General features: G+C 40.0%; 1 protein-coding gene across 1 annotated transcript; it reads left to right on the forward strand.

Annotated features, from left to right (window-relative positions):
* The first annotated feature begins 680 nt into the window (after positions 1 to 680).
* Positions 681 to 13,120, forward strand: sar1b (secretion associated, Ras related GTPase 1B). Its single transcript, XM_046038943.1, has 7 exons — positions 681 to 900; positions 4,704 to 4,779; positions 7,942 to 8,061; positions 8,237 to 8,302; positions 8,846 to 8,949; positions 9,707 to 9,838; positions 11,414 to 13,120. Exons 2-7 carry the CDS (start codon positions 4,722 to 4,724, stop codon positions 11,528 to 11,530), a joined length of 597 nt encoding a protein of 198 aa, XP_045894899.1. The 5' UTR covers positions 681 to 900; positions 4,704 to 4,721; the 3' UTR covers positions 11,531 to 13,120.
* Positions 13,121 to 13,408: the final 288 nt, after the last annotated feature.

A 13,408-nucleotide genomic window follows, 5' to 3' on the forward strand; every position in this document is an offset into this window, starting at 1 on the left:
CGTGGCAGAATCAGTAAAATATATGCTAATCTTTACATATAGATTTCAAACGATCACCAGAGTTATTCTAGGGCGATATGGCCAACAGTGTCATCACGATAATTGCCAAATCTTTATTTCTTTCAAGATTAAAGACTGACTATTTTGCACTTGAGTAAAAGTAGTGGTTTTTAAACTATTCTTTATGGTCAGAACATGACAAACACATCATGCTAAACAAGTGGATCACTTAACAGATCTGAGGTAGAACATTCAAAACAATTATGATAAAGTATTTTTTTCAACAAATATGCATGAGTAAAATCTTTTTCTGTCCCCTTTACCTCAACAAAATAAATATCTTATTAGAAAAATTAAGTGCTAATTTGTTTGTGATTGAAATGAATTAAATCAAACATTTATTGAACATTTGTTATATTGTTTTAATGCCCAGCCCCACTGTCACCTACATGAAAAGGGACATTTAAGTGCCTAACAAGATGTTTTTCATGACTTCACAGGCTAACGTTAGATACTATGATCTAACAGGCTAGGAACCATCGTTCTGTGGTTGATCGTTTTGTTCGATATGAATCCAGTCGCGGTTACATTTGTAAATTACTGTATTTAAAAAAAATATCCAGTTAAATATATGTTTGCGGAAAGTGTAAAATAAGAAAAAGACTAGACCCTGTTTTATTTCAGTTCTCCTGCCGGAAAGATGATTGTGAAACATAAACAGGAAGCGGCTGGGCAGAGTTTTTGGACAGCCATTGCAGTGTCGTGGCTCAGTAACAAAACACGAAAAAAGGGAGAGGAAGACCTGGCGTTTCGCAGGCTCTCTTTTTTTCCACCAGGATACTAAATTACATGACTAAAAGAGCGAACGTCTTCTGTAAATTAACTGCACCTAAATAACGGGTAAGTTTTTTAAATACATTTTCTTAACAATGATCAGAAAGGATTCTTATGTGACTCGTTCGGCATCTCGGCTAGCAAATTATCCCGGCTCCTAACGATGCTAGCACGTTAGCATTGCTAAACCCAAGTTGGCTAACTCGGCTTATTAAGATCCTCGAGTTGGATTTAAACTGAAGTTGATCCGCTGTTATATTTATCTTAACATTAATATTTATTATTGGAAGGTCAATACTCGCACTATTACAAGTCTCCGGTGTTTGGTACGCCAGTGAAGTGTTTCTATAACGTTAGCTAACTGCTGATTAGCTAACGTAGCTAGTAACCCCTCGATGCAACGTCGCCTTCTCAGAGAATATGACACGTAGCTAACGTTAGTGGCTTCCTGCTAGCCAGCCTACTAGCCGGCCTCACCCAAGCTTTATAAAATCACACTTACCGTACATGTGTAACTTTGATATAACTTGTTTTTATTCTGATATTTGAGACGTTTTGTTAGTTTTTTTTTTTTGCCAACTTGGAACCCGTCGGAGACCAATCATCCATGTAACGGTAGCCGTTAAGGCAAAGGTTAGCTAACTTTGTTGCTACGTTGACAGTGGTTGTGAAAGCTGGACTTGTTTGACACTCCTGTCAAACCACATCCAGTGTCTTTAACGTTAGCCTATTATTGATTCACAGTTTTCTCATGACCTCTATGTTGATTCACAACACCTGCCTGAAATCATTTAGTAGATGGGAATTGATTAGAGACCATATCTCCTACTATTACTGATCATCTTACTTTGTGAGCTTAAACACATTTCTAAATGATCACTGATATGTTTGCATAAACAACCTGTTCATAACTCTTTCTTATCTGAGTGAGAACTTATTTTCTGTTGTTTCTGAGACATGGAAGGATGAGAGCGTGGAAGCTGTCAAAACATGGCGGTTTTTGTATATTTACTCTTATTCAGTCATAAACAACCCTGTACTGAAAGTTTTAACTTGAAATAATGGTCATTAACTCATTTTATAGATTTAATTCATTACAGATGTCTCATTGAGGGTGAGTTCAGCTCTCAGGGCATTTCTTGCTCCTCCTGTGTGCATTTTTTTTTCTTTTATCACTGTCACTTTAGTGTGGTTTGTCCTGCTTGTTGATCAGTTTGCTCAGTTATACCCTGTAAACAACCCCAGATCCTTTGAAACAAGTTAAACTTTTGCCACGTTATATTATTTTTTTTTTGGCTGAATTTTAAAAACTCGTGAATGTATTGGTCTTGAATGAGCCCATATTTGCTCGTGATTATTGTCAGTTACTGTTACACTGTTTCCCATCCGCAGCTGCGTCGCGCCACACATCAGAGCATCACTCTGTAATGCCAGCCCACCGTGTCGTAGCACCCAATGGGGCCAAGCATGGGAGCAAATGGGACTGGACTACAGCAGCAGCCGACTCGTAGTGTAGTTCAGCTGTATTTGCATAGACTTGAACTTTGGCTACCTTATACTTTAGCCCTGGAGTTGTTTGCAAGTTACGTAACTAGGGCAAGAGGTCAGCACCAGCTTACCATGTTCTGATGCCTCCTGTTCATGTCAGAGAGAGAGGGCTAGGAAATGTAGGAAATCAGATGAAATTTGAAACGGCATGTGTGTCTGTGTCTAATGTAGCAAACATAGTGGTTATATAGGGGGGAGGACTTTTTATGCGACTAAAATCTTCTCCTTTGGTTACAGGGTTATCACGCCCCTTTTCTCAACTTTTCATGATACTTTAACCTTTGATCACATGTCACTTAAAAGAAGGGGGAATTTGCGTGAACTCAAATAACAAATGAACTATACTAAAGTTTTTCCAGTATTAGAAGCTGTTGCATATAGTCAGAACTGTTGATTACACAGATCACACAGTTATAGCAGGTCTTATCTCAGATCCATTTTGTTTTAATGGAAAAACAATCTGGCTAGCTTATCGTGAAAGGCTAACACTAGGCTTCGTCTCCAAGGGCCTTGCAGATGGTTTGTGTGTGACAAAACACTCATGTTGCCCGTCAAGGAGCTGTCAGATGGTATGTGATCAGTGCCCTGTATCTTCTGTCCTGCTGTCCAAAGACTCTTACTGGAACAAGCTTATCATTGGCTGTGTTATCACCAGTTGCCACTATCTATCTGATAGTTTGAGGCAACGTGCATATTCTTAGAGCTAAGTGCCATCACTTGTATGAGGTTTGTGAAGAGGGGTGCTGATTGGTTCCTATTGATCTGACTGTCTGTCTCCTGTTGGATGATACTCTTAATTGTGTCTATTTGTCTCAGTGATTTCACATGCTCTCCCCTGTAGGCTATAGGCATGTAATAAATATTAATATTCGGCCATTATTTAGTCCAACAATGTGCCATTAAAACAGTTCTGCCATCTTGACATCTGGATATTATTAAACAGTTACTGTTTAAATTGCAGCATTAAGACACTAGGGATGAAACAATTACCGGTTTAACGGTAAACCATGGTAAAGTTCCTGACGGTTATTATTACCGTACACATTTTAATTACCATGGTAACCAGGTACAGTTAACCGTGCTGTTATTATCTCATGGCAAACACTGTCCAGCATCTCCCAGAAGCAGGCGCACATGCGCTGAATGCAACGTGGGTTTGATTGATTCAATGACAACACAGCGGAAGACAACGCTGCAGAGATTTTTCAGTCACTCTGAAGTCTGGTCGTATTTTAGTTTTTATGAGATTGCTGAGGGAAACTTGATTGAAGAAAATGACCTTATAGTAGATGCAGGGTGAGTTAACTTTTAGCATTGGTTTGTCTCTCTGACTTGCGAACAGCGTGTAAACTGAAGCTGTCAGTGTTGCTGCTCTTGTAAAATCGCTACACGTTGTTCTGTTGCTGTGTGCGTCATGTGTCGGCAGACTATTCATCCACTGCACATGATAACGCGTTACGTATTTTAGTCATCCAACCAGCATATCTAGAAACGCTACAGACTCCTCTGTATTTATGTCAGTTTTTGGGCTCATTGCAGTAACTATCACTGTCTTCTAAAGACTTATTTGTTTTTATGTAATTGTCCATGGGGTCATTGTATTACCTATAGAAAATCTTGATAATGCCTACTGATGATTTTCATATTTACAAAAGGTATTTGCTATTATTTTATTTTTTATGCAAACAAAACGGCAATAGTATTTGTAGTTTTCAATATAAAACTTGTTGAAATGGTTTCAGTGTGTGCATCAGTACATTTTAATATTTTTCGGCACATTTTTACAATACCGCGATAATACTGATAACTGTGATAATTTTGGTCACTATAATCGTTATTTGAAAATTTCATACCGTTTCATCCCTATAAGACACTGTCCTTATATGGAGGATAAAAAGTAATTTTATGTATAGAAATGTGCCCATTTTTCTTCATATTTACTCTCTTCCCAATATTTTGAATCTCAATATCATATATTACACGATAAATCAGAACTTCCATCTTTCTTTACTGTACAATATATTGAGCATGTTAACTGTAGAGCATAATGAAGAAACAAACCTGCCTGCAGTCTCAGATATTTTACAGGTGTGTCATATCAGCTATTGTGACAACTCTTTGCACTTCAGTATCCTGTCCATGCTGGGGATGAAGGAGACTGTCTTAATGCAAATGTGTAAATCCCCTTTGTCGCATAGATTTGCTTCAATTTTGTCCACTCGCTGTTTGACATTGATGGATTTTACAGCCTAGCTCTGTTTTTCTCATTCTTTGTGCATGCATGTCTTCTTATTTCTGCTCTTTCCCCATTTGTTTTTCAGGATTCAACAGCTCCGGATATGTCATTCCTAATTGATTGGATTTATAACGGTTTCAATAGTGTACTACAGTTTTTAGGTGAGTACTGGTGATCAAACACAAATTCATATTAATTCAGTGTTGACAGCTTAAAAAGATTGCTGCCAACATTGCAAATTAATTTTATCAATCAAAATGTTGTTGCCATAGTGTCAACCACAACACTTTAATTGTTACGACGACTGGTTTGTCTGAAGTGTTAGTGAAAAGAGGGGCTAACTGTGCATTCAGACCAAACGCGAATTCAATCCTTGCAACACTTTCCTCGCTGGAGGTTTATAACTGGACTACTGCCAAGTGTTGATTACGCAAATAAACACAACGCGTGATTACTACAGCAGTATGAACCCAAAGTAAATATTTTGCTGTGATTTCATTGCAATAAACTGATTAAACTGATGCCAAAATAACTACAGTATGATGCAGATTTGTTAAACATATAAATTCATGCTTTGTCAGGTCTGTCAGCAGGACAACAAATGTTTGTTTTCTGAATGGAGTTCGGATCGATCAGGGCACTTATTTTCTGAACTCACTAGGTAGTTCAACTTTCTTTTCTCCAAGTAATGTCCAGTTTTGTCTCTATTTTTTTTTTATATATATATAAATATGAAGTAGTAGTCCAACAGAGCTCTGGGTGCCAACCGACGCTAACAACAACAGTGGAACCGGATGTGCACGGAAGCTAGCTGCTGAGAAGCTCCAGTGAAGATAAATTAACGTTATAATCTCAAAAACTAAAATAAAGAGCTAATTTAATAAAAGCAGTTTACTCCGAGCTCCTCCCGCGGGTAAACGGCGTAGTTGTCAGAGCATAATCCAGTCCTACTACGGGTGTTTATTTGCTCTGTCCTCGGCATCTTCCCGCAGCTTAGTAGCTCTCTGCCGGCCAGTGGCGGTTTAGCCCCCCCACTCTGCTTGCTACTCTGCAAACAACACTCTGAAGTCGTTAGTGACGTCTGGACCGTCTCAACCCTGATAGGCTATTGCGACTCAGCGTCATGCGACTTTCTCGCTCGGGTTTAAAAAATTTTAACTCGCGCGAAGACCTACGCGTTGCCGGCAGCGCCCCCACTGCACCACCCAACAGGAAATTGATGCTCTCTGCGTCTTTGCATTGACTTTGTATGTAAACGCACCGCCCACAACATTCACTTCACTTTTGGTCTAAAAGCACCACAAGGGTGTTGTTCACAATAGTGAGCTTTGTTCCTTCTATCCCTGTTGTTGTAGAAGTTGATAGGAAGAAACAGTGTTTCTGTACTGGTGTTAGTTTATGTTGTGCCCCACGGACTCAAATCTGAAACACAAACACCCTGACCGCTCAGCAAGCACCACTCCATAACTGTTAATCCACTTCCAGGATTTCATGCAGTTAAACATTTTCAGCACAGTTGCCTCCTCAGTCAAAGCCCTTGTCAATCAAAACACATTAGTTTATTTCATAATGAAAGACATCACAAGCCCTTTCACACTGACCAGTTTCTAATGTGGTCCATGTAGTAAGATCACCATTCCTTAAATGTTTCCGTGTAGCTTGAAACGTACCTTTATAGCTCCTTGGTAAGAGCACTAGCACATGCTGGCTTAAGGCCTTTTCACATGGGAAGCGACACTCCGCCTGCGTAGTCGCCTGGCCCTGCGGGGTCGCTCTGCGTTTCTCATGTGAACAGACGGGCGTGTGCTTGAGACGAGCAGTTTCACGGGAACACGCCCGCTTGTCGCAATGCCCGTGCCTCCCATCCTACACGCTCGCCTCTCATTGAAAATGAATTATGAAGCGCATAATTCGCTTCCCGTGTGAAAAGGCCTTTATGGGTTCGATTCCCATTGGAGCCACACGTGCTTATGTTCCGGTAAAGTGGCTCGGCTAAAAGCATCCACCAAATGGCATATGTTATGTAGTCTTGTGCTCACTGCCCATGAGTTTGTCGATATTTCTTTCCACCTGCGGATATTCCCCCCCCTGTTTTTTTACAGGAGATGTTTCTGATGGAGTGGCATGTCTGTGCGCGGTGATGGTGATCACTGTTAATCATTTACTTTGCTCCTTAATTTAAAGCAACCCGTTTACAATCCCTTTTGCATCTGGCACAGTCTCAGACCAGCTTGCATGTTTGGAGTGTGAAAACAGTTGTGAATGCATATAAATACCTGTAGTTATTGAGAGTAAAAATTCCTTTTTAATGATTCATTTAATTTCTCACTGACTTGTCTCAACACACCCAGCAAAAAATTTGTGTTTGTCAACAGACTATTGTGACAACCCTAATGTAATGTGAACATGAAAGGCTCAATAAGGAATGCTTTTGTGTCCAATCCGATTTTGTGACAGATACGATTTTGTGTCCATCTGAAATCTGGTGGCTGTGTGCCAGCTGCTCCTCTCCACAAAGCGTGCTGTTTTAGTTTCTATGTAAGAGCTTCTCCCGTAAAGCAGTTGTTCCTGTTCTCCCTGTCAGACAGGTAGTATAGTGCTGTGAGTAATGACGACGTCTAGTAGAGCTGACTCAGTCAGAAACTCGACTGGGTAACACTGCATGACTCAGAGTGTAATCTTGTAATCTTGTTAGGAAAGTCGAGGAAACCGTAGTTGCCCTTTTTCTCCTGTTTTAAGTTAGTTGGTACACCCACCACAGAGAACTGATAGTAAGAGAAAAATCTTTGAAGAGTTACAAATAAAATACTACTTACCTTACTTGTTTCATTTAACATTTATAATGTGAAGTAGATATTATAAAATGGCAAAATCAGTAGGTGGAGCACAGCCGCTTGTGCATGTGTCATCAAAGAAACTATTTGTGTGAATGAAAGATTTAGTTGCATGCCTAAAAATATGTCCGAGCTTGGCAACTCTTTTGTCAAGTGTCACCTTTATGTTTTGAAGATTAGTTTGTTAAATAAGCCATAACAGACCTTCAGTACCAACTAACTTAGTTTCCCACATATAGACTATAATTTGGCTCCTGTCAAATTTTTGCAGAGTGATGTTCTGGTATCTGGTATTATGTTGCAAGTGAACCATGAACACACCAGTCCAGATGTCATTTGGTACAATGTTGGTTTCAATCGTTTTGAAAGGCTACGTCCCCACAACAGTTATACTGTCATTCTGTGGGGAAACGCTGTTACTGATCACCTGAGTTCATGTGGTGATGTTTTCTTATGATCCGTTCTGAAGTGCTTCTGCCCTTGTTTCAGGACTGTACAAGAAATCCGGCAAGTTAGTATTTCTTGGGCTGGACAATGCTGGCAAAACGACGCTACTGCACATGCTCAAAGATGACAGATTGGGACAGCATGTGCCAACTTTACATCCAAGTGAGTTGGTGCTACACTCTCTTTCTTACGCACATTCTCACTCTGTTATGTGTTGAAAGCCACCCGTGCAAAAACATTCAGGCAGATAATTGACATTATTCATTTAAGATTGCCCTATTTTTTAAACAAACCACTATTGGATGTGTGTGTGAGCTGTTTTTCTGTCTTTCTCCAGCCTCGGAAGAGCTGACGATCGCTGGCATGACTTTCACCACATTTGACCTTGGAGGCCACGCACAAGGTGTGTCTGTGTGTCTGTGAGTGAGTGAGGTTTTTTTTATATGACGGTGGGGAGTTCAACCTCACTGCCCACTAAACAATAGGGACTTGTGTCACCAGTGGGACATAAATTAAGGTCCCTGCTGGTAGAGACTGCTTGGTTTTAGGGTTCGGGTTACAATTAGGTTACGGTTAGGGTTAGGTAATTGTTAAGGTTAGGCATGTAGATGTGATGATTGTGGTTAGGGTAAGGGGCTAGGGAATGTATCACGTCAATGAGATGTTCCCACAGGGATAGAGGAACAAACGTGTGTGTATGTAACACTTTTGGCTTTCATTAGTCACAGTATTTATTAGTGATGCTCCAATGTCACTTTTTATACATACCTGACCCCGATGAGAATGCAGCGTGTAAAGTAAAGGAAATTCTCCCCCGCAATACACTTGCTAAAATAAGGCCAATACAATATATCACAGTTTCAGTGAATGTAAAATGTGTCTAACATGAGTAGACAGACGCCTGCCGTGCTGTAAAACTTTCATGTTTGTCTGTTTGTTCACACAGCCCGCAGAGTGTGGAAAAACTACCTCCCTGCCATTAATGGCATTGTCTTCCTAGTGGATTGTGCAGACTTCACCAGATTGGCAGAATCAAAAGCAGAACTTGATGTAAGTACTTGCTACCTAGTAGGTCACCGTCACACTGTGGAGCAGTATTTTTGACAGCTTTCAGAACTCACAGTAGTGGTAGGTTAGTTAGTGTAAGAATTTACAATGAAAACGATAAATTGTAGTCTCCGTCTTGTATTGTTGTTTTTTTAACTGAAGAGAAATTCTTCCCACCCAAGTAAGTTATAACAGAAGTAATGCAGTGTTCAAGCAGCCTTTGAGTTAGACATATTGAAATTATAGCTAATGTGCAGTATATTTGCTGTTTAATGTTACAGATGAAGTAAAATATTAAAATAATTCATTCGGACACATTTAACGATAAAAACATCTGCACTATTTTTGTGGCGGTTATATCTATGCACAACATAGTTGGTACAAAAAATATATTTTTTAAACCAGACACAGAAACGAAGCATAGTTTGTTTTTTGTTGTTTCTTCAGTCACCTTTCATAGCTAATGTTAAATTATTATGCAAAGAGGAATCCATAGCAGAGAGGGCAAAGCTATACATTTCTGCTCTCACAATAGCTCACGAAATACAACTCCCTGTTTGATGGCATATTTGTTGAATAAGTGGACACAGCTCATGACAGCACACATCACTTTCTGACTTCTGGAAGGCAGTAAATATATTTTACATCACAGTTTCATGATGTGTAATATTGCAGTATCTGAGGGTAGAAGTTTTTTTTTTTTTATCATCTTAAGAATAAAAAGGAAAGCCACATAGTAATACCTATTCTACCCTCCCAGGCATTAATGACAGACGAGACCATCGGAAACGTGCCTATCCTTATCTTGGGCAACAAGATCGACAGACCAGAGGCCATCAGCGAGGAGAGTCTGAGGGAAATGTTTGGATTGTACGGACAGACGACAGGCAAGGTGAGTAGACTCAGAACTCTGTCGGGACAGTGCATTCTACCGTTTTTTGGACAGGCAAGTACACTGCTCCAAATAATTAAGTGCTCCAGTCAACTCCGTCCTTTCTTTTCCAAAACCACTTTTTCAGACTGAAAACTGAAAAATAATTTAATCAGTCTGTACAGGACAGAGCTGCAGGCTACACCACTTTAGTCTAAGTTTGTACCTGATGTTCTCAACATTGGACAAGTAGGCAGTAATAAAATACAGCTTCCAGTTACTTTCTATAAATTGAGCTAATGTTAAGTTACATAGCAGCTATGTAGCTGCTGTAGAAGCTTTCCTGCTGAGCTGTGCAGTCGAAAGGAGAGGGGAGATGTTAGCTAACTTAGCGCAAACCTGCTTCGCTTTTCCAGCAGGTGGTCTTGAGAAGCTAATACACTCTAACAGACACCGTACATTTACTGCCAGAATATTTTCCTCCACTCGCGTTCACCGTAACTTTCTGCCGCTCGGACAATCAAACACTCGCTACGCACCTCCTGATTCAGAGTTACGCTGCTCTTATAACACCATCTGTCACATATGTTCTGCATAGAACAAGGAGAGGAAGCAAGCCGAGCATTGAGTGCTGCCGTGCTCGCACAGTGTGCGAGTGAAAACATTTGTAGCGCATAGTTTAATGATCGTGTACTTTTATTTGCGCCAAAACACAATCACTTATGCTTCCTAACTGGACAGATTGATCAACTGGGGACCAGAAGTGGTTGGTTTTCAGCTTAATCGGCCATGACCGGTGACCGGGGCCGAGCAGCGTCAAATGTCTAAAACATGTTAGTTCTTCTTGAGTGAAGAAGACACAATGCTTACAATTTACACCTGTAGAGAAACACAGAATGAGATGCTATCTTGTATAACGTTATAAGATGCGGACACGGTGGTTAATTTAAAGCACGGACCAGGTAAAGCAACAGTGAACACACCTGTTGGTGCCGATGTCATTCAGTACCACGGTGGTCTCGTTCGGTAATTACCAACAAGCATCCTTGACACGTGGGTCACATGCTACTGTGAAAGTAGAATCTCGGGAGAAAACATTCAAAACGCAAGTTGTCTTTTTAAAACTGCTGACAAATAAGGTCACCAGTGCAGACAGATACAGGGAGAGAGAGACCGAGAGGGACCTTTTTTTTAAAACATCGGGAATCGTAACCATCCAGGAAAAATGCTATCAGTGCATCTCTAGTGTATATAAAATGTTCATATGATGTTGGTTGAGTCCTCACCCCAGAAGACAGTGAAAAGTTCTTCAGTTATGGTGACAAAGCAGACTCAAATCCCTGCAGTCATAGTGAAATCAAATACTGCTGACTGGTCCATTTGTCAGCATAACCTTTTAAAATATCAAGTTAAGGTTTGCTAGGTAATCTGTTGTCTTGCAGAAGTTGCCTTTACCTATTTGCCAAGTTAAAAATGCATATTTACAATTCAATCCAGTGCTCACTCTTGATCTCCTTGCAAGTTCCAAACTCACCACAGCAGAAGAGAAAATGAAGAAAGTGGGTTTAGTGTGACTTTCTTCCTGCTTTCTCTCAGGGTAATATTCCCATGAAGGAGCTGAACACGAGACCACTGGAGGTGTTCATGTGCAGTGTGTTGAAGAGGCAGGGCTACGGCGAGGGCTTCCGCTGGCTCTCCCAGTACATCGACTAAAGCAGCCAAGCCCCGTGACACCACCACCATCACCACCATCGAAGGGGGGGGGTGCGCTAAATCCAACCACTCAAGGCGCCCACCGTTGCCACCAGTACCATCATACTCAGCCCCGTGTTTGGTTTAACAAGTCTGTCCACCTTCAGAGAAACCAGTACAACTTGATCCCAATAGACTTTTATTGGTCGAACATTTGGTTCAGCACTTACAGAATTCATACCTGTACGCGCACGCACACACACTCGTTTCCATCTCTGTCTTTTTCTAAGAGAGTAACATAGCATTGGTTCCACAGCAAAGGGTGTTCAAATTCAAACTGATGAATCTTTTCTATATTGTGTCTGTCGTTTACTGCCCTCTCCCCCTCCCTTCCTGCCATCTGTTGTGTGTGATGATAGATGCATTATAACTGTAAATCTGTATATGATTCCATTGGTATATCAACAATCCCTGATGCCTCTTTCCCCTCTTCAACTCATTTCGAGCAACGAGAGCAGCATAGTTGTATACATTGCAGTACACTTTTTTAACAGTTAAGTTCATTCAACATTATATTTAACCAACACATATTGGTTTTTCCTGTTATTTTTTTGTTATACATGTTTTCAATAAAATAAAGTGTGTGGCCACGTATACAGCCTTCACCATAGACGCATGGCTGTTTCACCCATTTATTTAAATGGACCAGTGCATTTATCTTAGCGTATCAGAAATTAGATCCATTTCTTTAAGTAACTTGGAAGTTGAAATACTTTTGGTTCCAGACTTCTAGACTTCTATATCGTGGGGTACAGCAGCATTGAACAGATCTAAGTACTCTGTGGGCCCCCCTTTTTAAAGAGAAGCATGGGGTGGATAGGGTGGACATCGTAAAGCAGATGAGAGAAGATTTTTAATAGGAAATGATACTGGCTATAACCCCACCGATGTTTGATGAAATTGTGTAGATAGCACAATGGTCAGTTGATACAAAGAAAACTATTTAAGTAAATGAAACTTTTGGATAAATAGCGTAACAATAACATGCAGTACGAGATGAAGGGAGAAATAAACAGATGGTTGTAACATCTTGTAATCGTCAATATTAAGTCCATCCTGCAGATGTATTTCCCAGTGCAGACCTTTTTACATGGTGAGTCTAGTGACCAAGCGTAGATAACTGAGGGCACTGTCCCACAGTGTGAACAGGTAAATAGGCCTGAGACACCTCTAAGAAAAGGGACCATATATGTATGAAATGTACATGAACATCGTACATGGATTTTGTATTTATAAGTGGTATCCTTTGATCTATGTGCTTTACCAGAAACTATTACGCATGCCTTGTTCTTTTGATTTGTAATGACCATTATTCCAGAGTAGAACAGGAGGGGGGAAAAGATGCCAAAATTTACAATGAGAGCTGATTGTCATGTTTTTTTTTTTTTTTTTAACGAAAACAATGGAATTGTGCTTAATACACATTTTTTTTCTGTCCCTGTCCCTTTGTGTCTCTTTCATTCCCTCATGACTACGAGATGAGCTTTTCCAAGAAGGGTGGGACTTGCTGTTGTTTGCATCATAAGAAATGTAATAAATGTTTTCAATGAATAACAGGCTTTAACATTGATCTACAATGCAGACTGATTGTTTTGTCACTTTTCTTTAGTCAGATCACCTGTGGAAGAAGTATTGAGTTCCTTTACTGAAGTAAAAGTACCAATGCAACAGTATTCAAATGCTCTACTTCAAGTAAACCCTGCATTCAAAATCCCACTTAAGATGTATCAGCTAAATATACTTAAAGTATTAAAGTAAAAATAGTGATTCTGTGGGAAAATAGCCCCTGTGACATATATTTATACATATATACACTGGTTTAATCTTTAATAACGCATA

Source organism: Micropterus dolomieu, linkage group LG23 (genome assembly GCF_021292245.1).
Source record: "Micropterus dolomieu isolate WLL.071019.BEF.003 ecotype Adirondacks linkage group LG23, ASM2129224v1, whole genome shotgun sequence".
NCBI classification, from domain to species: Eukaryota; Metazoa; Chordata; class Actinopteri; order Centrarchiformes; family Centrarchidae; genus Micropterus; species Micropterus dolomieu.

What these genes read in the sequence shown, in the direction of transcription:
- sar1b (XM_046038943.1), top strand. Translation starts at nt 4,722, where the DNA reads ATGTCATTCCTAATTGATTGGATTTATAACGGTTTCAATAGTGTACTA. An exon ending in CCTTGGAGGCCACGCACAAG is followed by an intron (nt 8,303 to 8,845) that starts GTGTGTCTGTGT and finishes TTGTTCACACAG; the next exon opens with CCCGCAGAGTGTGGAAAAAC. An exon ending in ACGGACAGACGACAGGCAAG is followed by an intron (nt 9,839 to 11,413) that starts GTGAGTAGACTC and finishes GCTTTCTCTCAG; the next exon opens with GGTAATATTCCCATGAAGGA.